Raw genomic sequence first — 27,302 nt, 5'->3', positions numbered from 1 at the left:
CAGGGATGTGTGCTTAGCCCACTGCTCTACTCACTCATACCCGTGACTGTATGGCTAGATATAGCTCAAATGCCATTTATAAATTTGCTAAAGATACCATTGTTGGCAGAATCTCAGGTGGCGACGAGAGGGTGTACAGGAGTGAGATATGCCAACTAGTGGAGTGGTGTTGCAGCAACAACCTGGTATCAGTAAGACCAAAGAGCTGATTGTGGACTTCAGGAAGGGTGAGACAAGGAAACACAACCAATCCTCATAGAAGGATCAGAAATGGATAGAGTGAGCAGTTTCAAGTTCCTGGATGTCAAAATCTCTGAGGATCTGACCTAGTCCCAATATATCGATGCAGCTATAAAAGAGGCAAGACAGCCGTTATATTACGTTAGGAGTTTGAGGAGATTTGGTTTGTCACCTAAAACACTCGAAAACTTCTACAGATGTACCATGGAGAGAATTTTGACAGGCGCTACTGCACGGGATTGAAGGACACTACAGAGCGTTGTAGTATCCAAGACGTCCTCAGAAAGGCGCTGTCCATTATTAAAGTCCCCATCACCCAGGACGTGATCTCTTTTCATTGTCACCGTCAGGAAGGAGGTACAGAAGACTGAAGGCGCACACACACAGTGATTCAGGAACAGCTCCTTCCCCTCTGCCATCTGATTTCTAAATGGATATTGAACCCATGAACACGACTTCACCTTTTTCATATTATTACTGCTTTTGCACTATATACACACGTACATCATGTATTTTGTACTGCTGCTGCTAAATTAACAAATTTCATGACAAATGCCAGTGATATTAAATCTGATTCTGATTTCTGAAGTTTAGGAGAGATGATTTCATGAAAACATGTAAGAGTCTGAGGTACCAGCAACATATTATTGGCTACAGCAACTGTACACAGACTGGGTATTCTGCAGCAAATGACTAACCTCCTGGCCCTAGTCCACAGAAATACTTTCCACTTGGCTGGATGAATGTACTTCAACAACTCTCAGGAAGCTCAGTAACATCACGATAAAGCAGTCCACCTAACCCATACACTGTCATAAGAATTCATTCATTCCTTCAAAATGCAGTGCACAGTGGCTTCAATGTGCATCACCCACAAATATGCAGTACTGTAATCAGTTATTCATGCAGGCTATTCCTGCTACATCTCCAAACCCATAGCCTCCATTGCCAAGGACAACGGGAGAAAACGAGGAATACCATCACATACAAGTTGAAGTCCAAAGCTCTCGGCTTCCAGGCATGGAAATATATTGCCCACCATTCTTCATCACCGACTTTAAATCCTGGGTTTCTTACCTGAAAGCACCTTCACCAGAAAGCAGTTCACCAACACCTTCTCAAGGATGTTAAATATTAGCTTTGTTGATGAAATCCAGACCCTAAAAAGAACTGGAAAAATAAAGTTGATAACAGATGTTATGAGGATGTTTGTTCTGGCAGGTGAGTCTGAAATTAGCAGGCAGTGGTCTATGTTAAGAATCAGCTACTTAATATCGAGTTGAGGAATTTCTCTAAAATTTTTGAGAATCTTTGTAACTTTTTATTCTAGAAGACTAATACTGCTTTGGAACTCTCTATTGCCCAAGTGGATGCTGAGTGCTTGGACTGCAAGGGAATCATGGATTGTGAAGAATGAGCAGGAAACAAGATAAAGATCATATCACCTGTAATCTTTTTTACATGGCAGAATTTTGAGGGGCTGCATAACCTACTCCTTCATCATCTCTTTTCTTAAAGCACAGTTTTTCTATTCATAACTCAAATAATAATCCCATATTGGTACATTTAAATCCATAAACTGGTCCTTAAACATACTTGAAGATAGTTACATTTTGGCATGTGGGACAAAAGTTCCACACAGCTTTACTTTCAATCAATGATCACACTCTAGTGGCAAGAAATTAAATTGCAGGTGGTTTTTAATAATTCAAGTTCAAAAAAGTCTTAAAAATGGAGAGATTAACTTCCTGTTTAGTTGTTGGTATTATTCCTAGTCAATCCTGGCAAATGAATTATGTGCTGTTCCCTTTATTTTGTGATGTATTCTTCCAGTTGTGAAGCCTCATTTTCCAAATGCGGACTGTCCCTGGGTTACACAAGGGTTCTGTTCCTGAGAACTGTCCATCAGCCAATTTCTGTGAGTAAGACACTTCCATTTTCTAAAGCTACCAATATCACATCACACTTGCGGTAATTCCTTCATTTCATTTATAATCACCATAGCACTGTCCACAATTAAACTAATGGAATATATATTGTATCTTGTCATCAAGGAATACAACAGAACCTTTTATTCTCATTATTAATAGCTTCAAAAATGCTTTAAAAATATGGGAGTATTTGCATAAGGACATTGATAAACAGAGCTCATTCAGATGGACATAAAGGGCATTCAAATGGTGGCTAGGGAACCTTACCATCTGCATTTAAATCACATCTGGGAGTGTGTTAAAATCCTATTCCCTCATGCTGCTCTCCAGATTTTTCACTTCAAAGTGGGACAAGGCAGGGCTGTCTGACAGACACCCCAAGAAAGGCTGAATGAGAAATGCTGATTGATAACAGCAAACCCACTTTATCTTAAAAAAGACCTCTCAAGTGTTACAAAAGTAAAATACTGCTGAGGTTCAGAAATAAAAACACAATGTTAAAAAATGACGATCTGAGAACAAAGACTAGGCAAAACTATGACCTGATATTGACGAACTCAATGTCAAGATGGCATCCCTTTGGAATTGTATAGGATGCTAAGTACAGATGCCAGAATAGGAGCAAGATGCAAGTGAGGTAGCAGTTTTGGTTAATGTTTGTAGAATGTGTAATGACGGTCCAAAAGGCAGTCACACAGTAAACACATTGTTTATTCAGTATAGAGGAAACCATGCATGAATAGCAAAGATAACTACAAATATTCCACATGGAAGAATATTTGTAGTCCTAGATGTTGGGAGAAGAAGTAAAGAACTGGTATAGTACTTCCTGCACTTGCACAAGAAGGTACTGAGTTTAAAAAAAATGCGCAATCTGGGTGATGTTGAACTAGTGAGTAATAAAGGGAACAGTTCCTCCTGAATGCTAAAAGCAGATACAGGCCATAACCATAGTTAGTTGGTGTTTAATAGTGGCATCAGACAGCTGACAAACAATAGGCTGATGAATGTAGAGAATAATTGTTAAATGAAGGTGAGAAGAGAAATGCAAAAATGGTGAGGACACAGATCAGGCCTCCTCAACCACAATGGAAGAAAATCCTTCACTGACAGAAAAGAAGGATCCAAAGCATTAGTATGAAAGTAGCACTGGCCAGACCAATGAGATGAAAAACTGGTGGAATAGCATTCTTTCAGAGGCAGAATAGGAGGAAGAACAGTGAGGATATCTGAGGAAGTTAGCAGACATTGTCAACAATACATCCTCAGAAGTAGACATCAAAGAGAGAGAATCTGAGATAGGATGAAAATAGGAAACAAATCTCAAGAATTAGATCATGAACAGGAAAATGCACTGACAATAACTTCCACTTCTTCCCCCGTCTTGTGCGTTTGAAAGACATATTAATAGTTTTCCTTGTAAATAGCTCTGATGCAACATCATCTGACTTAACTCTCTACAGATGCTGCCCAATCTGCAGAAAATTTCCAGTACAGTGTTTTGATACCAATTCCATTACCAATTCATGAACTGTAATTTTACTGATTCCATACAAGGTCATATTGCTTGTCCAGATATCCTTCAATTTGCATTTTTTGGGATTCCTCGAGCTTTGAGCAGTGCCCACTCGGAGGTTGGAAGCCGAAGTAGTTCACTAGCCTTTGCTGACTGAGTAGAAAAGGCAGCGACTTGTGGCAGTTTGGCACCTTGAGCAGTACCCAATCAGAGATCGGAAGCCTGAGAAAATGTAGTTCAGTCAAGTTTGTCGATTGACTAGAAAAGGCAACAACTCGTGGAAATCTGCTGCTTTAATGCCAATCAATGTTTGGGGAACAATTAAAGTAATGCAGGGTAAAGCAGAGCAGCCATCGTTTCAGTGGTCAGAGCAAAAGTGGCGATTTTTTAGGCTTTGGGCTTTAGTGAGGAGAGGCTTCAGTGAGAAGGCAAAAAAAGCCGTTAGGGGTACAGCTCTCCACACCACCCGCCAGTTTATTGTTCTTCTTTCTTTATATTTGCTCAGTTAGAACATTAGAGATGACAGGTTAGTGGAATGCTCCTCTTTCAGAAAGTGGGAAGGCAGGGAGACCTTCATTATCCCTGATGACTACACCTGTGAGAAGTGCATCGAGCTGTAGCTTCTATCAATCCACTTTAAGGAGTTGGAGCTTGAATTAGATGAACTGCAGATCATTCAGAAGGCTGAGGGGATGATAAATTGGACATATAGAGAGGTAATTACACCCAAGGTGCAGGACACAGGAAACTGGGTGACAGTCAGAAATGGGAAAAGGGTTAAAAAGGCCTGTGGCCATCCTCCTCAACAACAGGTATACCACTTTGAATACTGTTGGGGGGCAGGGGGTACCGAGCAGACGAAATTCACAGCAGTCAGGTCTCTGGGACTGAGTCTGACTCTGCAATACAGAAGGGAAGTAGGGGTGGCGGTGGGGAGCTGTGGTGAGAGGGGATTTGTTAGTTAGGAAAAACAGAAAGGAAGATCAGTGGATGAGAATGGGAGTCCCGAATGGTATCTTGCCCTCAGGTGCCAGATTCTCGGATCAAGTCCTCAGCATTCTTAAGTGGGAGGGCTAGATATGATGGTCCATGCAGGTACAGGTGGGCCTTCTATAATCCAGCACCATCGGGACTTGAGGAGTGCCCGATTAGTGAAAATGCCGAATTACAGAAGGATTACATTAAGCAATAGCTAACCACCTCATCATACCTTTAAAATAACACATAAATCAGGACAGGTTAGATAATAATGAAACAGAAATATTAAATGAGTAGCAAGTGAAATTTTAATAAAGTAATATACTGTACAGGCACAGATAAAATAAAGGGTACAGGTAAATATACAGGAATTGACTTATACAGAACAGTTGAGCACTTCCGCTTCTAAAGTGGGGATTTGGCGCTGGGTTCTTCCCTCTTCACTCACAATTACTGAGGGAATCCTCGTTAGTTTCTTTTCCTCCGCTTAGTAATATGCTTTAAATTCAGTGGGTCGCCACGCCTGATCTGAGGTCATAGGCCGAAAAGAACGGAGCGCTGACCGGGCGATGCCAGAAGGCAGCGCGCGACTGCCAGCAGGCGGGCGAGAAGGCCCAGCATGCTCCAGCTCCCCCGCTGCTGGCGGGTGCCGGCCGGGCGCACCTCATGCAAATGATAATAAAAAATGCAGGAAAACAAGCAGGAATCGCCTGTCTGTGCTTACAAGAACGCGCCAACACGTGAACAGATCTAGTGCAACCAAGACAATGCGCAGCAGATTGGTACGGTGGCCCGGGAAATTTGAAATTACAGTTGCGCAGAAAATTTGAAATCAGTGCCGGATTACCAAAGGAACCGGATTACAGGTAGTCGGATTAGTGGAAGTCGAACTGTACCAATGATATAGGTAGGAAGAGTGAAGGGGTTCTGCAAAGTGAGTTCAGGAAGCTAGGTGCTAAGTTAAAGGGCAGGATCTCTGGGGTTGTAATTTTAGGACTGCCACCAGTGCCAAGTGCAAGTGAGGCCAGATTATACGGCTTAACAAGTGCAGAGGGAGTTGGTGTAGGAGGGAGGGCATTAGATTTTTGGGCTCTCATTGGGCTGTCTTCCAGGGAATGTTGGGCCTATACAGAAAAGAAGGTTTGCACCTGAACTGCAAGGGAATTAATATTGTAGCGGGAGGGTTTGCTAGTACTGCACAGTGGGGTTTAAACTGGAGTTGCAGCGGGATGGGAACCAGAGTGCCAAAGCAACTAATGGAGAGATTGTGAAGGGATATGTTATTAAGATCTCAGACAGTCAGGAATCAGAAGGTTGAACACGGTGCAACTATTGTCCCTAGCTGCCTATATTTCAATGCAAGAAGCATCCAGGAAAGGAAGGTGAGCTCAGGGCATGGATCAACACCTGAAATTATGATATTATAACCATTAGAGAGACTTGATTGCATGAGGGGTAGGACTGGCAGCTCACTGTTCCGGGGTTCGGTTGTTTTAGATGCAACAGAGTGGGAGGAATTAAAGGTAGTCAAGGGAAGCATCATGACAGTACTCAGTCAGGACAGACTGAGAATTCATTTAGTGAGGTGCTATGGATGGAACTGAGAAATAAAAGACATATGAAAACATTAATGGGACTATACTGCAGACCACCCAACAGTCCAAGTGATTTAGCGGAACAAATTTGCAGTGAGATCACAGATTGTTTCAAGTTTGTAATAGCGAGTGATTATAGACTGGGACTCGTATGCTATAAAAAGACTAGATGAGATAGAGTTTGTCAAATGTGTTCAGGAAAGTTTCCCTAATCAGTACATAGAAGTCCCAATGAGAGAGGGTGCAATACTTGAATGAGACAGGGCAGGTGACAGAAGTTTGTGTAGGGGAACGTTTTGCATGTAGTGATCATATGCCATTAGCTTCAAAGTAAATATGCAAAAAGATAGCTCTGGTCCATGGGTTGAGATTCTAAATTGGAGAAAGACCAATTTAAATGGTATCATAGACATAGAACATAGAAAATAGGTGCAAGAGTAGGCCATTCGGCCCTTCAAGCCTGCACCACCATTCAGTATGATCATGGCTGATCATCCAACTCAGAACCCTGTATCAGCCTTCCCCGCCATACCCCCTGATCCTTTTAGCCACAAGGGCCATATCTAACTCCCTCTTAAATATAGCCAATGAACTGGCCTCAACTGTTTCCTGTGGCAGAGAATTCCACAGATTCACCATTCTCTGTGTGAAGAAGTTTTTCCTCATCTCGGTCCTAAAAGGCTTCCCCTTTATCCTCAAACTGTGACCCCTCGTTCTGGACTTCCCCAATATCGGGAACAATCCTCCTGCATCTAGCCTGTCCAATCCCTTTAGGATTTTATATGTTTCAATAAGATTCCCCCTCAATCTTCTAAATTCCAATGAATATAAGCCTAGTCGATCCAGTCTTTCATCATATGAAAGTCCTGCCATCCCAGGAATCAATCTGGTGAACTTTCTTTGTACTCCCTCTATGGTAAGGATGTCTTTCCTCAGATTAGGGGACCAAAACTGCACACAATACTCCAGGTGTGGTCTCACCAAGGCCTTGTACAACTGCAGTAGTACCTCCCTGCTCCTGTACTCGAATCCTCTTGCTATGAATGCCAGCATACCATTCGCCTTTTTCACCACCTGCTGTACCTGCATGCCCACTTTCAATGACTGGTGTATAATGACACCCAGGTCTCGTTGCACCTCCCCTTTTCCTAATCGGCCACCATTCAGATAAGAATCTATTTTCCTGTTTTTGCCACCAAAGTGGATAACTTCACATTTATTCACATTAAATTGCATCTGCCATGAATTTGCCCACTCACCAAACCTATCCAAGTCACCCTGCATCCTCTTAGCATCCTCCTCACAGCTAACACTGCCGCCCAGCTTCGTATCATCCACAAACTTGGAGATGCTGCATTTAATTCCCTCATCTAAGTCATTAATATATATTGTAAACAACTGGGGTCCCAGCACTGAGCCTTGCGGTACCCCACTAGTCACTGCCTGCCATTCTGAAAAGGTCCCGTTTATTCCCACTCTTTGCTTCCTGTCTGCCAACCAATTCTCTATCCACATCAATACCTTACCCCCAATACCATGTGCTTTAAGTTTGCACACTAATCTCCTGTGTGGGACCTTGTCAAAAGCCTTTTGAAAATCCAAATATACCACATCCACTGGTTCTCCCCTATCTACTCTACTAGTTACATCCTCAAAAAATTCTATGAGATTCGTCAGACATGATTTTCCTTTCACAAATCCATGCTGACTTTGTCTGATCATTTCACCGCTTTCCAAATGTGCTGTTATCACATCTTTGATAACTGACTCTAGCAGTTTCCCCACCACCGATGTCAGGCTAACTGGTCTATAATTCCCCGGTTTCTCTCTCCCTCCTTTTTTAAAAAGTGGGGTTACATTAGCCACCCTCCAATCCTCAGGAACTAGTCCAGAATCTAAAGAGTTCTGAAAAATTATCACTAATGCATCCACTATTTCTTGGGCTACTTGCTTAAGCACTCTGGGATGCAGACCATCTGGCCCTGGGGATTTATCTGGCTTTAATTCCTTCAATTTACCTAACACCACTTCCCTACTAACATGTATTTCCCTCAGTTCCTCTATCTCACTGGACCCTTGGTCCCCTACTATTTCCGGAAGATTATTTATGTCCTCCTTAGTGAAGACAGAACCAAAGTAGTTATTCAATTGGTCTGCCATGTCCTTGCTCCCCATAATCAATTCACCTGTTTCTGTCTGTAGGGAACCTACATTTGTCTTAACCAATCTTTTTCTTTTCACATATCTATAAAAGCTTTTACAGTCAGTTTTTATGTTCCCTGCCAGTTTTCTCTCATAATCTTTTTTCCCCTTCCTAATTAAGCCCTTTGTCCTCCTCTGCTGGACTCTGAATTTCTCCCAGTCCTCAGGTGAGCCACTTTTTCTGGCTAATTTGTATGCTTCTTCTTTGGAATTAATACTATCCCTAATTTCCCTTGTCAGCCACGGGTGCACTACCTTCCTTGATTTATTCTTTTGCCAAACTGGGATGAACAATTGTTGTAGTTCATCCATGTGATCTTTAAATGCTTGCCATTGCATATCCAGCGTCAACCCTTTAAGTGTCATTGGCCAGTCTATCTTAGCTAATTCACGTCTCATACCTTCAAAGTTACCCTTCTTTAAGTTCAGAACCTTTGTTTCTGAATTAACTATGTCACTCTCCATCTTAATAAAGAATTCCACCATATTATGGTCACTCTTACCCAAGGGGCCTCTCATGACAAGATTGCTAATTAACCCTTCCTCATTGCTCAATACCCAGTCTAGAATAGCCTGCTCTCTAGTTGGTTCCTTGACATGTTGGTTCAAAAAACCATCCCGCATACATTCCAAGAAATCCTCTTCCTCAGCACCCTTACCAATTTGGTTCACCCAATCTATATGTAGATTGAAGTCACCCATTTAATACCATCCCCAACCTCACTACTACTGTTAGGTGGCCTGTACACAACTCCCACCAGCGTTTTCTGCCCCTTAGTGTTATGCAGCTCTATCCATATCGATTCCACATCCTCCCGGCTAATGTCCTTCCTTTCTATTGCATTAATCTCCTCTCTAACCAGCAATGCTACCCCACCTTCTTTTCTTTCATGTCTATCCCTCCTGAATATTGAATATCCCTGAATGTTGAGCTCCCATCCCTGGTCACCCTGGAGCCATGTCTTTGTGATCCCAACTATATCATATTCATTAATAACAATCTGCACTTTTAATTCATCCACCTTGTTACGAATGCTCCTTGCATTGGCACACAAAGCCTTCAGGCTCGCTTTTACAACACTCTTAGCCCTTATACAATTATGTTGAAAAGTGGTCATTTTTGATTTTTGCCCTGGATTTGCCGGCCTGCCACTTTTACTTTTCACCTTACTACTTTTTGCTTCTACCCTCATTTTACACCCCTCTGTCTCTCTACACTTGTTCCCATCCCCCTGTTGTGAACTAACCTCCTCTCTCCTAGTCTCTTTAATTTGATTCCCACCCCGCAACCATTCTAGTTTAACGACACCTCAGTAGCCCTCGCAAATCTCCCCACCAGGATATTGGTCCCCCTAGGATTCAAGTGTAACCCGTCCTTTTTGTACAGGTCACACCTGCACCAAAAGAGGTCCCAATGATCCAAAACCTTGAGTCCCTCCCCCCTGCTCCAATCCCTCAGCCACGCATTTATCCTCCACCTCATTGCATTCCTACTCTCATTGTCACATGGCAAAGGCAGTAATCCCAAGATTACTACCTTTGTGGTCCTTTTTCTCAACTCCCTTCCTAACTCCCTATATTCTCCTTTCAGGACCTCTTCCCTTTTCCTACCTATGTCATTGGTACATATATGTACCACGACCTCTGGCTCCTCACCCTCCCACTTCAGGATATCTTGGACGCAATCAGAAATATCCCGGACCCTGGCACCAGAGAGGCAAACTACCATCCGGGTCTCTGGACTGTGTCCACAGAATCACCTATCTGACCCCCTTACTATCGAGTCCCCTATTACAACTGCCCTCCTCTTCCTTTCCCTACCCTTCTGAGCTACAGGGCTGGACTCTGTGCCGGAGGCACGGCCACTGTCGCTTCCCCCGGGTAAGCTGTCCCCCCCCAACAGTACTCAAACAGGAGTACCTATTGTCAAGGGGCACAGCCACCGGGGTACTCTCATTACCTGACTCTTCCCCCTCCTAACCGTGACCCACTTGTCTGCCTCCCGTGGCCCCGGTGTGACCACCTGCCTGTAACTCCTCTCTATCAACTCCTCACTCTCCCCGACCAGACGAAGGTCATCGAGCTGCAGCTCCAGTTCCCTAACTCGGTCCCTTAGGAGCTGCATCTCGGCGCACCTGGCACAGATGTGGACGTCCGGGAGGCTTGGAGACTCCAGGGTCTCCCACATCCGGCACCGAGAACAACAAACTGCCCTCACACTCATACTGCCCCTCTCCTCAAATAACAACAAAAATGAATACCAAAAAGGATCTGGCAAGAGTGGATTGGAACAGGCTGTTTTCTGGCAAAAGTGTATTGGGTAAGTGGAAGGCCTTCAAAAGTGAAATTTTGAGAGTACAAAACTTGTATATGCCTATCAGAATAAAAGGTAAAGATAACAGGTGTACGGAACCCTAGCTTTTAAGATTTTGGGGCCTTGGTTAAGAAAAAAAATTGAAGGTGCATTGCAGCTATAGGCAGATAGGAACAAATGGGTTGCTTATGGAGTACAAGAAATGCAAGAGAACACAAGAAAGAAATCAGAAGGGATAGAAGGTGGCATGAGGTTGCCGTAGCAGACAGAGTGAAGGAGAATCCTAAGGGATTCTACGGATATGTTAAAAGCAAAAGGATAGTAAGGGACAAATTTGGTCCTCCGGAAGATCAGAATGGTAATTCATGTGTGGAGCCAAAAGAAATGGGGGAGATCTTAAATACATTATTTGCTCAAGAGAGGGATACAGAGTCTACAGAAATGGGGTAAAGCAGCATCAACTTCATGGACCCTATACAGATTACAGAAGGGGAGGTGTTTGCTGTCCTGAAACAAATTAGGGTGGAAAAAACTCCAGGACTTGACAAGGTGTTCCTTCAAACCTTGCGGGAGGCAAGTGCAGTAATTACTGGGGCCTATCAGAGATGATTAACAACAGGTGAGGTATCAGAAGATTGGAGGACAGCCAATACTGTTCTATTCAAAAAGTTCAAAGGGACATCTAAACAAGCCTGATGCATTTTGGAAACAAATCCTGTGGACTGATGAAGTTAAAATAGAACTTTTTGGCCGCAATGAGCTAAGGTATATTTGGAGAAAAAAGGGTGCAGAATTTCATGAACAGAACTCCTCTCCAACTGTTAAGCATGGGGGTGGATCGATCATGCTTTGGGCTTGTGTTGCAGCCAGTGGCACAGGGAACATTTATTGGTAGAGGGAAGAATGAATTTGATTAAACACCAGCAAATTCTGGAAGCAAACATCACACCGTCTGTAAAAAAGCCGAACATGAAAAGAGAGGATGGCTTCTACAACAGGATAATGATCCTAAGCACACCTCAAAATCACTACCTCACTACCTCAAGAGGCGCAAGCTGAAGGTTTTGCCATGGCAGTCACAGTCTCCCAGCCTAAACATCATCGAAAATCTGTGGATAGACCTCAAAAGAGCAGTGCATGCAAGATGGCCCAAGAATCTCACAGAACTAGAAGCCTTTTGCAAGGAAGAATGGGCGAAAATCCCCCCAAACAAGAATTGAAAGACTCTCAGCTAGCTACAGAAAGCATTTACAAGCTGTGATACTTGCCAAAGAGGGTGTTACTAAGTACTGCCATGCAGAGTGCCCAAACTTTTGCTTCAGGCCCTTTTCCTTTTTTGTTATTTTGAAACTGTAAAAGGTAGAAATAAAGAAGTTTTCTTGCTTAAAATATTAAAGAAATGTGTCATCTTTAACTTTATGCCTTTTGGAAATCAGGTCATCTTTTACTCGCTTAGCTATTCACGGTAACAGAGATTTTGACCAGGGGTGCCTAAACTTTTGCATGCCACTGTATGACATGATGAATCATAAATGCTGGGATTCCTAATGGCGTTTAACAGAAGGTTATATCTTACCTGTCTATTACAGGTCACTCTAAATGCACTTCAATAAATATATTTACTTTAGCTCTCGGTTCCCCCCCCCACCCCCAAAGGACTGTTTTATGTCCCCATCAAAACAAAACAATCGGCTCCTTCAAAATGAAATATTGAAATTGAAAACAAATATGTGCACATCCTCCAACAGCTTCCCAAGGAAATCACAATTACTGAAAGGAATTGATTTCTACAGGTTCAAAAATTGCCCTAATCTGAAGCAAAATATGTTAAATACATTAAATATCCAATATGCTTTACGTGGGAGATGGCTTTCATATTCAATAGCACTTGGTAAAAATTAAACGAAACAGTAAGTGCACTTTTCACTCACAGTTTAATTGATGAAATGTACATTTACAAGACTTTATCCCACTTAACTCTAATCACACCTATAGAGACAATAATTTCAAAATTTACAAGTATAATCCAAAGATAAAAGAAACATCAATTAAAAAGATTATTTAGTGCTGACACAGAATTAACCAAAATTTTCCAAGCATGCAATTTTTTTAATTTAGTAAGGTCTCTGTGGAAAAATTCTTACAAAAATAGTTTAACAAATTCTAGCTAACTTAGAAAACATCACATTTAAAATTTACAATACCTTGCACTAGCCTTCTTAAATAACAAGTTATACTCAGTGCATGAGTTTTATGGTAAAGCATCTCTCCTGTCACTTGTATCCATTTTACAAAACACCTCTTACAATATTGCCCTACTTTTTTTTTCCCTGATTAATTAATAGTATTTGCAAACATTTACATTCCTGGTTGTACTATTTTACCGCTCTTCACAGAATTTTGGTTGTCACGTCTTTGGATGTACTGCCCAAACTGGAGGGAGAGAAATAAAAATTAGTCACTAAACAAAGTTTTTTGATACACTTAATTGTGTAAAATTCTTGTAACATTGATTACAGTTTAAAATGTATGGATTATATGTGTAAGTAATCCATCCATTATAACTGCTAAAAACTTCTAACATACAATTTAATTATAATTACTAGATGTAATTAATAGTAAATAATTACTAATAATTATTACAAAGTCAGTTGACAAATTGAGGATTCACTCTAAGCTGGAAAGTAAAACAAAGAAAATAAAATTGGAGAAAAGGTACACAGTAAAACTTCATCCTGAAAGTCATTATCTAACTGACCCCTCCATCTTGTTCAAGTATCTATTACAAGCTATAAATTTTAAGTATAAGTACTGAATATAAATAACACTACTTCTACCCATTTAAATTTTAATGACAACAGCTTCTAATTAAGTAGCCTCTTTAATACACCCTATCCTCATTACATGTGTCTTCAAACAATGCGGATTCACAGTTATGCGAGGAAACTATTTCTACCAACGTCTCATTATATGCGTCCAAAACTCACAGTTATGCGAGGAGCACTGCCTTCCCGCCAATACAAGTCACATGCGCCCGCCTCACAATCTCACTCCCGCCACTCTCGCATTGGTTTGGCAAGGTGTGGATGCACGATCTTGCACTCTTAAATTTTTATTGGTTTTACCTACAGTGCAGTGATTTTGGGCTTGAAATATTTAACTATGCCTTCTAAGCATCCGATGTCATGTCTTGGGCCATCAGCTGAAGGTAACACAGCTCTGGGATGCTACTGTCAGGAACAGAATCTTGCCTTTAAAGTTCTTTTGTTGCTTGACAATGCGCCAGCCCACCCTAAACATTTGGACAGCATTCATCCTAACAAAACAGTGTGTTCCCTGTCACCTAACACAACATTGCTGATTCAACCACTCAAGCAAGGTGTGATCCACATTCAAGGCGTACGTATTTTTTTTTTACGGCAAACTATCTCTCAGATGCTGCAAGCAACAGACGATTTTGAAAATCCCAGGAGTTTATCAACGGTAAACTTGTCACAAGTCGGGACACTTGGCACAAATGGCGATGGACATGGACCCAAGTTTAAAATGGAATCAGCATTTCAGTCATTCCCTGCTGTCAACCCTTCTTCCCTACAGGCAAATTTATGCTGAAAAACAGAATGCTGCCAAGCAAACAACCCTCACCACTTTCTTCAATTAGGTGTCATCTTCTGCTGCCAGCATTCTAAGAGTTCTGTGAGTCTTCCTTCACCCCTTGCTGTGCTTGATATTATCCTGATGACCACAACCATCCACCTTCTCCATGTAAAGCTGCCCAACACCACAACAGCCACTCCTCTCCCAGAGCGAACACACCTGCCACAGTTGGTGAGTACTGTGCACCCTAGGATGTTAACTTTCTATGATTTATTACGTTGACTATTACCTTAAATTGATGAAATATAATACAAATGTTGTCTTGTAGTACTGCTTTTGTGTCGTATTGGTATGAAAATGTGAATAAATTACAGATAAAACATATTTAGGAAGCCCTCTGGAACGCATCCCTATTTTCTCTATTTAAATAATTATTCACATTATGCGATTTTGTATTATGTGTCAACTTTGAGGAACGTATTCCCCGCATATAACGAAGATAGGGTGTATACTACAGCACTTAAGAGTACTTTACAGGAATATTAGCGTTCAAATACAAATTCCAAAATGCATGTGGAAATATCAGGATAATAAATAGAAGCTCCGTCCAGAGAGGTTGTTTTTTTAAAAAGTGTATTTTAAAGATAGAAAGAGAAGCAAAAAGATTTATGGGAGAAAAGAAATCAGAGAAAGACTTGGCAGTTCAAAACACAGCCTCTAATGGCAAAATAATTGCACAGAAAACAGCAATACAGGCATCTCAAAGGCTCATGCTAGAGAGTGGACCAAGATCACAGAGGGGTTTATAAATGAAGATGAGAATTAAAGAAGATAAAACAAATTGCTCAGCAGGTCAGTGAGCACAGGGAGCATTTTGTAAAGAAACAAAGCCATTTTAGGCTAAAGGATCTTTGTCAGAATTGGCAAAAATGTCTTTGATAGAAACATTAATTCTGTTTCTCTTTCCATAGATGCTGCCCAACATGCTGAATGTTTCCAGCATTATCTGGTTTTGCTTCAGATTTCTACTTCCGCAGTTTTTTTAAAAATTTATTTTCATTGAACATTCCAGATCAATGCCTAGCACCAGAATTGGAAAATTGGAAATTAAAATGTTGTGAAGAGGGTGGGGAGGAGAGGACATAAAAGAAAGCCAGTTTTACGACAAAAGTCAGGAATGATTAAATAACAAAAAGAAACAAACTTTAAGGATAGTAAGGAAGTCAGTAAATATCAAAAAGTTAACCCTATATGAGTGAGATGAATTACTTGAAGTTTTAAAGAAAAAGATTGAATATATCAAATGATTTGTCTGAAAATTGAATCCGTGTTTTGAACAGAGACTAGAACGTAAGCTTTGATGGAACATTGTCGGAAGACAATAACAAAGAGATTACAGTAGGAATACAAAGAATTAAAATGATAACCAACTGGAAATGTAGGGGAATGCACTTACAAGGAGAATTTTTAAATTTAGTTGCTTTTAAACATAACCAATTTACAGTGGTGCTAGTAAGTTTGTGAACTCTATAGAATTTTCGCTATTTCTGCATAAATATTCCCTAAAATATGATCAGATCTTTACGCGTCCTAAAACTAGATAAAGAAAACAAATTAAATAACACAAAAGACATTATACTTGTTCATTTATTAGGAAAAATGATCCAATATTACATGTATTTGCTGGAAAAAGTATGTGAACCTTGCATTCAGTACCTGGTGTGACCCCCCTTATACAGTAATAACTTCAACCAAACGTCTCAGGTAACAGTTGATCAGTCTTGCACATTAGCTTGGAGGAATTTTAGGCCATTTCTTCTTACAAAACTGCTTCAACTCTGTGATGTTGGTGGGCTTCCTTGCATGAACTGCTTGCCTCAGGTCCTTCCACAACATCTCTATGGGATTAAGGTCAGGACTTTGACTTGGCCATTCCAGAAGATGAACTTTCTCATTTTTAAACCATTCTGTTGTTGACTTACTCTTTTCTTTCAGATCATTGTCTTGTTGCATTATCCAACTTTGATTAAGCTTCAGGTGACAGACTGCTACTCTGATACTGTCCCGTAAAATGTCTTGATACAATTTTGAATTCATTGTTATCTCAATGACTGAAAGCTGTCCAGGCTCCAAGGCAGCAAAGCAGCCCCAAACATGATGTTCTTTCCATTATGCTTCACTATTGGGATAAGATTTTGGTGTTGGTGTGCAGTTCCCTTTTTCCTCCAATGTGCGTTTCTGCCAAAAAGAGCAACTTTTGTCTCATCTGTCCACAGAACATTGTCCCAGAAGGGTTGTAGAATATCCAGGTAATCTTTTGCAAACTTAAGACATGTGGCAATGTATTTTTTTTGGTGTACAGTAGTTTTCTCCATGGTATCCTTCCATAAACATCATTCTGTTCAGTGCTTTTCTTATAGTGGACAAATGAACAGAGATTTTAGCAAGTTCTAGATTTGTGCTGGTCTCTTGCTGTTATCCCTGGGTTCTTTTTCACCTCCTTCAGCATTGCACACTGTGTTCTTGCTGTGATCTTTGCAGGATGCCCACTCCAAGGGAGAGTAGCAACAATACTGTTTCCTCTATTTAGACAATTACTCTTACTGTGAACTGATGAACACTCAAGTCTTTGGAAATGCTTCTGGAGCCTTTTCCAGCTTCATGCATCTCCAAAATTCTTCTACTAAGGTCCTCTGAAAGTTATTTTGATTGAGGTATGGTGCACATAAACTGATCTTTCTTCAGAAGAGCAGGCTCTGTCAGTAATCTGACTTTTGTGTCTTTTTTATATAGGTCAGGGCACCTCTGCAACCCATACCTCCAATCTCATCTCAATAACTGGAACATCCGACTCCAAATCGCTTTTGTAGAAGGCATTACCCCAGAGGTTCACATACTTTTTCCAACAAATACATTGAATTGAATTGAATTGACTTTATTACTTATATCCTTCATATACAGGAGTAGTAAAAATCTTTACATTACATCTCCATCTAAATGTGTAATGTGCATTCATAATAATTTATAATAAATACTATGTACATCAGGACAGTCAACATAACAAAGAAATACAGTTGCATCAGCATGAATTAATTAGTCTAATGGCCTGGTGGAAGAAGCTGTCTCGGAGCCTGTTGGTCCTGACTTATATGCTGCGGTATCATTTCCCAGATGGTAGCAGCTGGAACAGTTTGTGGTTGGGGTGACTCGGGTCTCCAATGATCCTTCAGGCCCTTTTTACACACCTGAATTTGTAAATGTTCCAAGTAGTGGGAAGTTCACACCTACAGATGCGCTGGGTTGTCCACACCACTCCATGCAGATTCCTGCAATTGAGGGAAGTACAGTTCCCATACCAGACAGTGATGCAGCCAGTCAGGCTGCTCTCAGTCGTGCCCCTATAGAAAGTTCTTAAATCTGGGGGGAGGGGGGCCATATAGACATAGACATACTTTATTGATCCTGAGGGAAATTGAATTTCGTTACAGTTGCACCAACCGAGAATAGAGCATAAATATAGCAATACAAAAACCACAAACAATCGAACAACAATATGCAAACTATGCCAGATGGAAATAAGTCCAGGACCAGCTTATTGGCTCAGGGTGTCTGACCCTCCACAGAGGAGCTGCAAAGTTCGATGGCCACAGGCAGGAACAACCTCCCATGATGCCCAATGTTGGATCTCGGTGGAATATGGTTGGAGTCCAACAGCAAAAAGTTCAATATCCAGGCTACAAACACGTTCCTCGATCGTAATATGACCACGCAGCTGGTACAGTCCATGTGAGGTCCTTGGTGATGTGGATGCCGAGGAACTTAAAGCTGTTTACCCTCTCAACCCCAGATCCACTGATGTCAATAGGAGCTAGTTTGTCTCCATTCCTCCTTTAGTCCACAACCAGCTCCTTTGATTTTGCGACATTGAGGGAGAGGTTGTTTTCTTGACACCACTGTGTTAGGGTGATGACTTCTTCACTGTAGGCTGCCGCATTATGATTTGAGATTAGACTAATCAGTGCAGTGTCGTCAGCAAATTTAATTAGCAGATTGGAGCTGTAGTTGGCGACGCAGTCATGGGTATTCAGAGAGTAAAGGGGGGGGGCTTAGGACACAGCCTTGAGGGGCTCCTGTGTTGAGGGTCAGAGGGGCAGAGGTGAGGGAGCGCACTCTTACCACCTGCTGGCAATCTGACAGGAAGTCCAGGATCCAGCTGCACAAGGCAGGGTCAAGGCCGAGGTCTCTGAGCTTCCTGTCAAGCCTTGATGGAATTGTGGTGTTGAATACCGAACTGTAGTCCAAGAACAGCATTTTCAAATAAGCATCCTTCTTCTCCAGATGTGCAAGGACGGTATGTAGAGCAGTCGCTATTGCATCATCTGTCGATCAGCTGTGTTGGTAGGCGAATTGTAGGGGTCCAGTATGGGTGGTAGCAAACTTCAGATGTAATCCTTGACCAGCCTCTCAAAGCATTTGCTTATTATTGAGCTGAGTGCGACCGGACGCCAGTCATTCAGGCATGTTACCTTGGTCTTTTTTGGTACAAAGACAATGGTGGATAACTTCAAGCAGCAGGGCACTCAACACTGGAAGAGGGAGAGATTAAAACTGTCTGTAACACACCTGCCAGTTGTGCTGCGCACATCCTGAGTACCCGGCCTTGGGATGCCATCCGGTCCTGCAGCCTTGCGACTGTCCACTCGTTGGAAACACCGGCATACTTCGGCCTCAGATGACCAAGCTGCAGGTTGCATCATCTGTAGTCCTCCTCAGGGGCTTAGCATTGCCGACATCGAATCGAGCATAAAAAAGATTCAGCTCATCTGGAAATTCCACTGTTTTTAGCTTTGAAGTCTGCGATGGTGTGCAGACCTTGCCATAAGCTGCGTGTGTTGTCAGTGGAAAGTTGAGTCTGAATCTTGTCTCTGTATTGTTGTTTCACTGCCTTGATGACTTTGTGCAGATCATAGCTGCATTTCTTGAGCCCCTGCTGATTACCAGCAGTGTAAGCTCTGTGTCGTGCGCTAAGTGCTGCTCGCATGGAACTGTTGATCCAGGGTTGCTGGTTTGGAAAGCCCCTGACCGATTTCTAGGGGAAATCCTCAACGCACTTCCAGATAAAACTCGTGATCCCTTCCATGAATTCGGAGACATCCTCATCATGGAAGACATTCCAGTCGATGTCATCAAAGTAGTCCTACAGCATGGAGGCCAATTGGTCAGACCTACAGTGAACGGTTTTAACTATGGCTGTCTCTTGTTTCAGCTTCTGCCTGTACTTTGGCAACAGAAAAATGGAGGAGTGATTCGATTTTCCAAATTGGTGGGGTGGGGGAGGGGGGGGCGGAGGAGCGCTTTGTAAGCATTGCAGAAGAGAGAGTAGCAGCTGTCAAGTATGCCATTTCCCCGTGTGCTCACCCGGATGTAGAGACTTTAGTCAGCAACAATGAAGGCAGCCTCCGGGTGTGCATTCTCCAGGGTGCTGATGGTCTCGTACAGTTCCTTGAGAGCCAGGTCATGTAATATTGGATCAATTTTCTCAATAAGTAAATGAACAAGTATAATTTTTTTTGTTATTTATTTAATTGGGATCTCTTTATCTAGGTTTAGGACTTGCGTGAAGATCTGATCACATTTTAGGTCATATTTCTGCAGAAATCGAGAAAATTCTATAGGGTTCACCAACTTTCTAGCACCATTATAGGTTAACAAGCACTGAGGTCATTACCAAATGTGACTAATGCAAATTACGACTTGGCGGCCATAATTTTGGATAGACTCAATAACAAGCAAGGCCAGTTTTGAAATACATTAGAATAGACAAGACTAGGGGATAATCAAAGCAAAAAGCTAGGATTTCACCAGCAAATGAGTTGAAGTTGATAGTCAACTGATGTATCAGAATGAATAAGCAGTCTTGTTGGTTGTAAGCACAGTAGTCTAAAGCTCATCATGAAGTTATACTTGACATACAAGTTGTGAACTACCTAGTTCAATTTCAGGCAGATACTAGGAAGAGCATGAATCTACAGCTGGGGAATCTATGTTGTGAATTGTACATGGCAATGGTTTCAATCTTCCTAATATTGGATTGGAAGAAATATTTTGCTAATCTAGTACTGGGTATCCAGGCAATGAAGTTGGTAAAATGGGTGTTGGCAAGGTTCATTGGGATATCATCAGAATATGTGGGGAAACTGACATTATTTTCATTCATATGTCGGAGTCCTGGAAACCAATATTGTTTTTTTTTTGTTGATAATATTGCAGAATTCCCAAAAAGACACAAAAATCAAATTTAAATATAATCCTCCTAAATATTATGTTTTGTAACAAAGTTACAGTATCAGTAATATATAGGTTAATCATTCACATTTTAGTAGTCAAATTTCTACAGGTTTGGAAATTCCATGAAGTATAAAAAAACATCGTGAAATACAGAAAATATTTCCAAGTAAATTTGTAACTTCCTTCAAAGATCATGAGACATATGAGCAAAATTATGTTATTTTGCCCATCAAGTCTGCTCCGCCATTTCATCGTGGCTGATTAATTAACCCTCTCAACCCCATTCTCCTGCCTTCTCCCCACAACATTTGATGCCTTTACTAATCAAGAACCTATCAACCTCTGCTTTAAATATACCCAATATCCTGGCCTCCACAGACATGTGGCAATTAAATTCCACAGATTAAACATCCTCTGGCTAAAGAAATAGCTTCTCATCTTTGTTCTATAGGGGCATCCTTCTATCTGAGGCTGGTGCCCTCTGGTCCTGGATTCACCCACCGTAGGAAATAACTTCCCAACATCCACTCAATCTAGGCCTTTAAATTAGGTTTCAATGAGATCCACCCTCATTATTCTAAACTTCAGCCAGTATAGGCCCAGAGCCATTCCTAGGATCATTCTCATGAACCTCCTCTGGATCCTCTCCAATGCCAGCACATCCTTTCTTAGATGAGGGATCGAATACTGTTCATAATCCTCCAAGTGCGATCTGACCAATGCCTTATAAAGCTTCAGTATCACATCCTTGCTTTTATATTCTAGTCCTCGCGAAATTAATGCTAACATTGCATTTGCCTTCCTTAACACCAACTCAAACTGCAAGTTAACCCTTGGGATCCTCATGCAGGATTCCCTAAGTCCCTTTGCAGCTCTGATTTCTGAATTTGCTCCCCATTTAGTAAATAGTCTACGCCTTTATTCTTTCTACCAAGTGCATGACCACACGTCTCTACACATTATTCCATCTGCCACTTCTTTGCCCATTCTCCTCATTTGTTTAAGTCTTCTACAGACTCCCTTCTTCCTCAATACAACTAGCCCCTCCATCTATCTGTGTATCGTTCGCAAACTTGGCCACAAAGCCATCAATTCTGTCATGAAAATCATTTTTAAAGATTTAAGTTTATTATTAAAGATTCAAATCAAAAATTTAACTCAAAGGAGTTAGGCAAGTACATTTGTCAAACAACACAGCTATCTAGAAATTACTTGCATGGGCCTTAATTTTCAGGTGTTTATCTGACACTTCCTCTGCGGTAAATAGGAAATGGGCATCTACACCCATGACTAAAACAGGGCCAAAGGCTTATTATGAGACATCATCTTCATAATCTTTCTGACTATTATGTGGCCAAACCAAAAAGAAAAACAAAGTTACCAGGTGAAATGACCATTTTCTCAACTATACTATAAGAGAACGTCCAACAAGTTTTAACTAAATGTTATGGAACGAGCAACCATTTGGCAGACAAACAGTTCAAATTTCCTTTCTTTCAATAAGTATTTTATTACAAATAGTGACACAAAATGTCGACAACCTTGCTAAAGAAGTTATATCGTAAAAAGAATTGCAATACTTGCTTGAAATCTAAAATATAAACAGAAAATAAGAGAAATACTCAGATCAGGCAGCATCTGTGGAAACTGTAAACAAATGTTGTTTGATTTTTTTTTTGTTTACATGAATCAACTTACCCTTGAAGTCTCTGGACTTGATAGAGGAGAAAATTCAAAGGACTCATTTTCCTTATCAGAAGAATCATTAAGGTACCTGTGTGCAAACTTTTGTTTTAAAGCTTCAGCAATAAGTGCTGCTGGATCGGAAATAGGTGGTTTCCTTGCAGATTTCTTCCCTATAGGTGTCCCGCCTGGTGACCTTTCAAAATAAGAAATATGTTTTGAAACATACGCCAAATCTCTCAAGTGTTCTAGTTCCTTAAACTACTAAACAAAAAATACCTTTCTACTACTCTTAATTTGACATTCTGCATGTCCTTCAATACATCCATCATGTTAAAGGAATTTGAGGGTTTTTTAGTTAGCATTGGTTTGATGGTCGCATCTCTAGAATTTATCTTCAAAGTCCGGCAGTCTTGTTTGAGATCTTTAGTTGCAGCAACATTATTTTCAGTAGTTACTGGTGGCAGTGGTGGGGGTGGTGGCGGTGGTGGTGGCGGCAGTGCTTGCTCAGTAGCTGCTACAGATGGATTACTCAAAGCACCAAGTGGTGTTGATGCTAATTTTGGAGGAGGAACGAAGGCAGGAGTACCAGGAAGAGAAAAGCCATTTGATTCCAAACCATTTGATTTTAACTGACTTAAACCTAGGAGCAAAAAAAAACTATTTCAAAAAGCAATTAATGTTTCAATGTGGTAATACAAATCATAACGAATGTGTATATTTAATCATTTGCTTTTGAGACTCAAAAGCAAGCATTGGGATCTCTAGTATACTGATGTTTCAATAACCAGAATTGATCACAGTAACGAACGTTCAGTTCATGAAAAGATCCTGCACATGTCGAACACTACATACATAAGAACAAGAATTGCATCAATTATGCCACTGTTCTTTGTACAGCTACTTTTAAAAACTCTAATAGACATTTAATTATCAATAAAAAATGGCTTATCAACAAAAATATAATCATTTATATAACTCACAATCAGAACCTTGTCCTTGATCTTGTCCTGAAATAATCATGGCAATCTGTGACCTCAGACGAGATAATTCATCTTCAAGTTGAGAGATTTTATTTAAGGTATTTTCATTTGATACTCCATGGTACCAAGTATTGTTCTTTCTTTTTAAATGATTTACCGAACTTGTAGACTTGTAATGCTCTTGCATTGAACTAATCATACATTGGACTTCTGCTGTGCGCACTTCATTCCTTGGGTGTGACAAAGCAAATAATTCAATCTTAGTTTATCCATAAGACATAGGAGCAGACTCCACCATTCAATCATGGCTGATCCTTTTTTTCCCCCTCCTCAGTCCCACTCCCCAGCCTTCTCCCCGTAACCGTTGATGCCATGTCCAATTAAGAACCTATCAAGCTCTGCCTTAAATACATCCAGTGGCCTGGCCTCCACAGCAGCCGGTGGTAATAAATTCCACAAGTTCACCACCCTCTGGCTAAAGAAATTTCTCCGCATCTGTTTTAAATGGATGCCCCTCTATCCTGAGGCTGTGACCTCTTGTTCTAGACTCCCCCACCATAGGAAACATCCTTTCCACATCTACCATGTCTAGGCCTTTCAAGGTTGGAAAGATTTCAACGAGAACTTCCCCTCACCCCACCAACATCCAGCGAGTACAGACCCAAGGCTATCAAACGTTCCTCGTACGATAACCTTTTCATTCCCAGAATCATCCTTGAGAACCTCCTCTGAACCCTCTCAATCCGAGCACATTTTTTCTTAAATGAGATGCCCAAAACTGTTCACAATACTCAAGGTGAAGCTTCACCAGTGCCTTATAAAGCCTCAGCATCACCTCCCTGCTCTTGTATTCTAGACCTCTTGAAATGAATGCTAACATTGCATTTGTCTTCCTCACCACCAACTCTACCTGCAAGTTAACCTTTAGGTTGTTCTGCACAAGGGCTTCCAAGTCCCTTTGCATCTCAGATTTTTGTATCTGCAATTTTCCAGTCCTTTGGCAGCATACCAAAGTCCAATGATTTTTCAAAGATCACTACTAATGCCTCCACAATCTCTATCTCTTTCAGAACCTAGGGTCCAGTTCATCCAACCTGGGTGACTTATGTACCCTTAGGTCCATAATGAGGACTTAGCAGCAGAATTAGGTCACTTGACCCAATAAGTTTGCTCTGCCATTTGATCAACACTGATTTATTTTCCCTGTCAACCTCATTCTTCTGCCTTCTCTTCACAACCTTTAAGCGCCTTTCTAATCAAGAACCAATCAATCCCCATTTTATACCCAATGATTTGGCCTCCACAGCCATCTGTGGCAATGAATTCCACAGATTCACCACCCTCATCTCTGTTCTGAAGGGACATTCTTCTATTCTGAGGCTGTGCCCTCTGGTCCTAGACTCTCTCACTATTCAAAGCATCCTCGCCATGTCCATTCTGTCGAGGCCTTTCAGTATACAGAAGGTTTCTTGCAACTTGGGAGTCCTTGAGCAGGACTTCCTAAAGGGTAACTTGCAGGGTCAGTCGACGGTAAGGAAGGCAAATGTAATGAGAGCATTCACTTCAGGAGGACTAGAAAATAAAAGCAAGGATGTTATGCTGAGACTTTTTAAGACATTAGTCAGACTGAACTTAGAGTTTTGTGAGCAGTTTTGGGACCCTTATCTAAAGAAAGGCTGTCCCTGCATTGGAGAGGGTCCACAGGAGATTCACGAGAATTATAGCAGGAATAAAAGTTTAATGTATGAGGAGAGTTTGATGGCTCTGGCCTGTACTCATTGGAGTTTAGAAAAATGAGGGGCAGATCTCATTGAAACTTATTGAATATTGAAAAGCCTAGATAGAGTGGATGTTAAAAGAATGTTTCATAGAGTGGGGGAGTCTAGGATCTGAGGGCACAACCTTGGAATACAAGAATGTCCCTTTAGAACAGAGATAAGGAGGAATTTCTTTAGCCAGAGGGTGGTGAACCTGTGGAATTCGTTGTGACAGATAGCTGTGGAGGCCAAGTCATTGGGTATATTTAAAGTAGATGTTAAGAGCTTCTTGATTAGTAAGGGTCTTCTCTTGGGGAGAAGACAAGAAAATGGGGCTGAGAGAGATAATAAATCAGTCATGATGGAATGGCGGTACAGATTCGCTGGGACAAATAACCTAATTTTGCTCCTTTGACAAATGGTTTTGTGGCTCAAATACGACCTCACCTCATTCTTATGAACTCTATTGAGCACAGATCCTGAGCCACTTTCATTCCCATAATCTTCTATCCCTCTTCAATGCAAGCACATCCTTGCGTCACTCCAAATATGGCATGACCAATGTCAGTCCGATAATCTACTGTCCATACTAGTATTTTTCATGTAACACTAAGCTTTTTATCTTGCTTTGCGGCCTCATGTGAGGCACCCTGTCAAAGGCCTAGTTTTTTTTGCCCAAGAAGCAAAAATTAGCTTTTCTAAGTTTTAATTTTATAAATTATTTCATTCCAATACTTACATTAATAATATTATTCAGTAATTAGTTTAATTATACTGTTTGCAAATTTTAATTATTCACTAAATCAAATGTACATCAGAATCTTATAATCATTCCAATTTTTAATGTAATTGGACCATATATTAATTTTCAATGGCAAATAAAATGTCAATTACATGGAATTTTACAAGTAAAATAAACCTGCAAATAAACCTGCTTTAATTTACAATTTTTGATGTTTTTTATTATTAACTTATCAAATGTAAAAAGGAACGATATCTGCAATGCTCTAATAAAACTACAATTTTTAAACTTGAGGACACATACATACCTAAATCGAATGAAAGTATCACCTTCATCATCAGCAATCCATGCTGCATCAGCCAGAGATGGAACCGTAGGTTCCGGGGTATATGTAGTGAAGTCAGGTATATGTAGTCTTTCTAAAAGCTACAAAAAAAAATTAGTTTTATAACTCTATGCATATATATTTCTAAACAAAATATACAAAAGGAATGATAGATACAATTCTAAGGTGTCAGTAAACAACAAAGACAATACACTAACTGAAGCCAAATTTCAGCAAGTAAGACAAAGAGATAAAATGAGAAATTAATCTATAAATTTGGACTACCTGTTGATCTGCTTTGGCATATTAATATTCACACTTTAGTATATAATTTATTCAAGGATGTATTTTTTTAGTGTTCTATTTAGTTGGAACTTTAAAAACAAAAATACTGACGCTTACTTCAAAAAAATTTCAAAAATTTATGCTCTATAAAATAGCTGAGTTTTCTACTAATAGTTCTTTTTAAATAAACTAATTATTCACCCACAAATCAAAGCCTCTAACTTTTACATGTCCTCCCTTAGAAAGAGCAACTTTACTGGGAAAGCTAAGGTAAGCTCTCATTTACTGCTTCACATTTAAGTAGCAAATGTCTAGTGAATCATACAGCTTCATTCCTGAAGGAATTGAGCTTGTAATGCAACTGATCTAATATTTAAAATATTATTTATTACTTCAGTTTTGATGTATTATTTTGCTTTATGAAACATCATCCACAAAAAAAGGTGTCAGCCCATTCTTCCAATAGGTGCTTTGCAACTACAAGATTATTCCACATGCAGGAAAAACAAAAAAAAATCCGACCTGTTATGATTGTGTTCAAACCATCTGAGTTTAAAGTGCAGAGAACTACAATTCGTCACCTAAAGATTGCTGGAAAACAAATTCTAAGCAATAGGTAACTTTTAAATGAAACAAATTGGTCAATGAAGAACATAAGCATACATTAGGGCAAGAACTGTTGCACATTGATGGAGGAGAAAGCTAGCAAATAGGAAGAAAGGATAGTGGAATCTCAATACAGGGATCCTGTAAGTTTTAAATGATGTACATATATTTAGTATGATAGAGAGAAATGGAAAAGAGGTTGGAGAATTGCACTACCATTGAGGGAAAATATCACTGTCACACTTAAGAGAACACTTTTG

The 27,302-nt window shown here is 40.6% G+C and overlaps 1 protein-coding gene across 1 annotated transcript in view; it reads right to left on the bottom strand.

Annotated features, from left to right (window-relative positions):
- Positions 1-12,749: 12,749 nt before the first annotated feature.
- mtfr2 (mitochondrial fission regulator 2) overlaps positions 12,750-27,302 on the bottom strand; it is a 30,594-nt gene continuing 16,041 nt past the window's right edge. Inside the window, exons 4-8 of the mRNA XM_072277791.1 lie at positions 26,134-26,252; positions 23,328-23,557; positions 22,624-22,987; positions 22,360-22,540; positions 12,750-13,209 (exon numbers count right to left, since the gene is read on the bottom strand). Of these exons, the coding sequence (XP_072133892.1) occupies positions 13,135-13,209; positions 22,360-22,540; positions 22,624-22,987; positions 23,328-23,557; positions 26,134-26,252 (969 nt within the window). The 3' untranslated portion in view covers positions 12,750-13,134. The remainder of the gene's footprint in view (positions 13,210-22,359; positions 22,541-22,623; positions 22,988-23,327; positions 23,558-26,133; positions 26,253-27,302) is intronic.

Source organism: Mobula birostris, chromosome 2, assembly GCF_030028105.1.
Source record: "Mobula birostris isolate sMobBir1 chromosome 2, sMobBir1.hap1, whole genome shotgun sequence".
Taxonomy (NCBI): domain Eukaryota; kingdom Metazoa; phylum Chordata; class Chondrichthyes; order Myliobatiformes; family Myliobatidae; genus Mobula; species Mobula birostris.
Note: the sequence above shows the minus strand (reverse complement) of the source record. Positions and strands in the feature narration are given on the sequence as shown.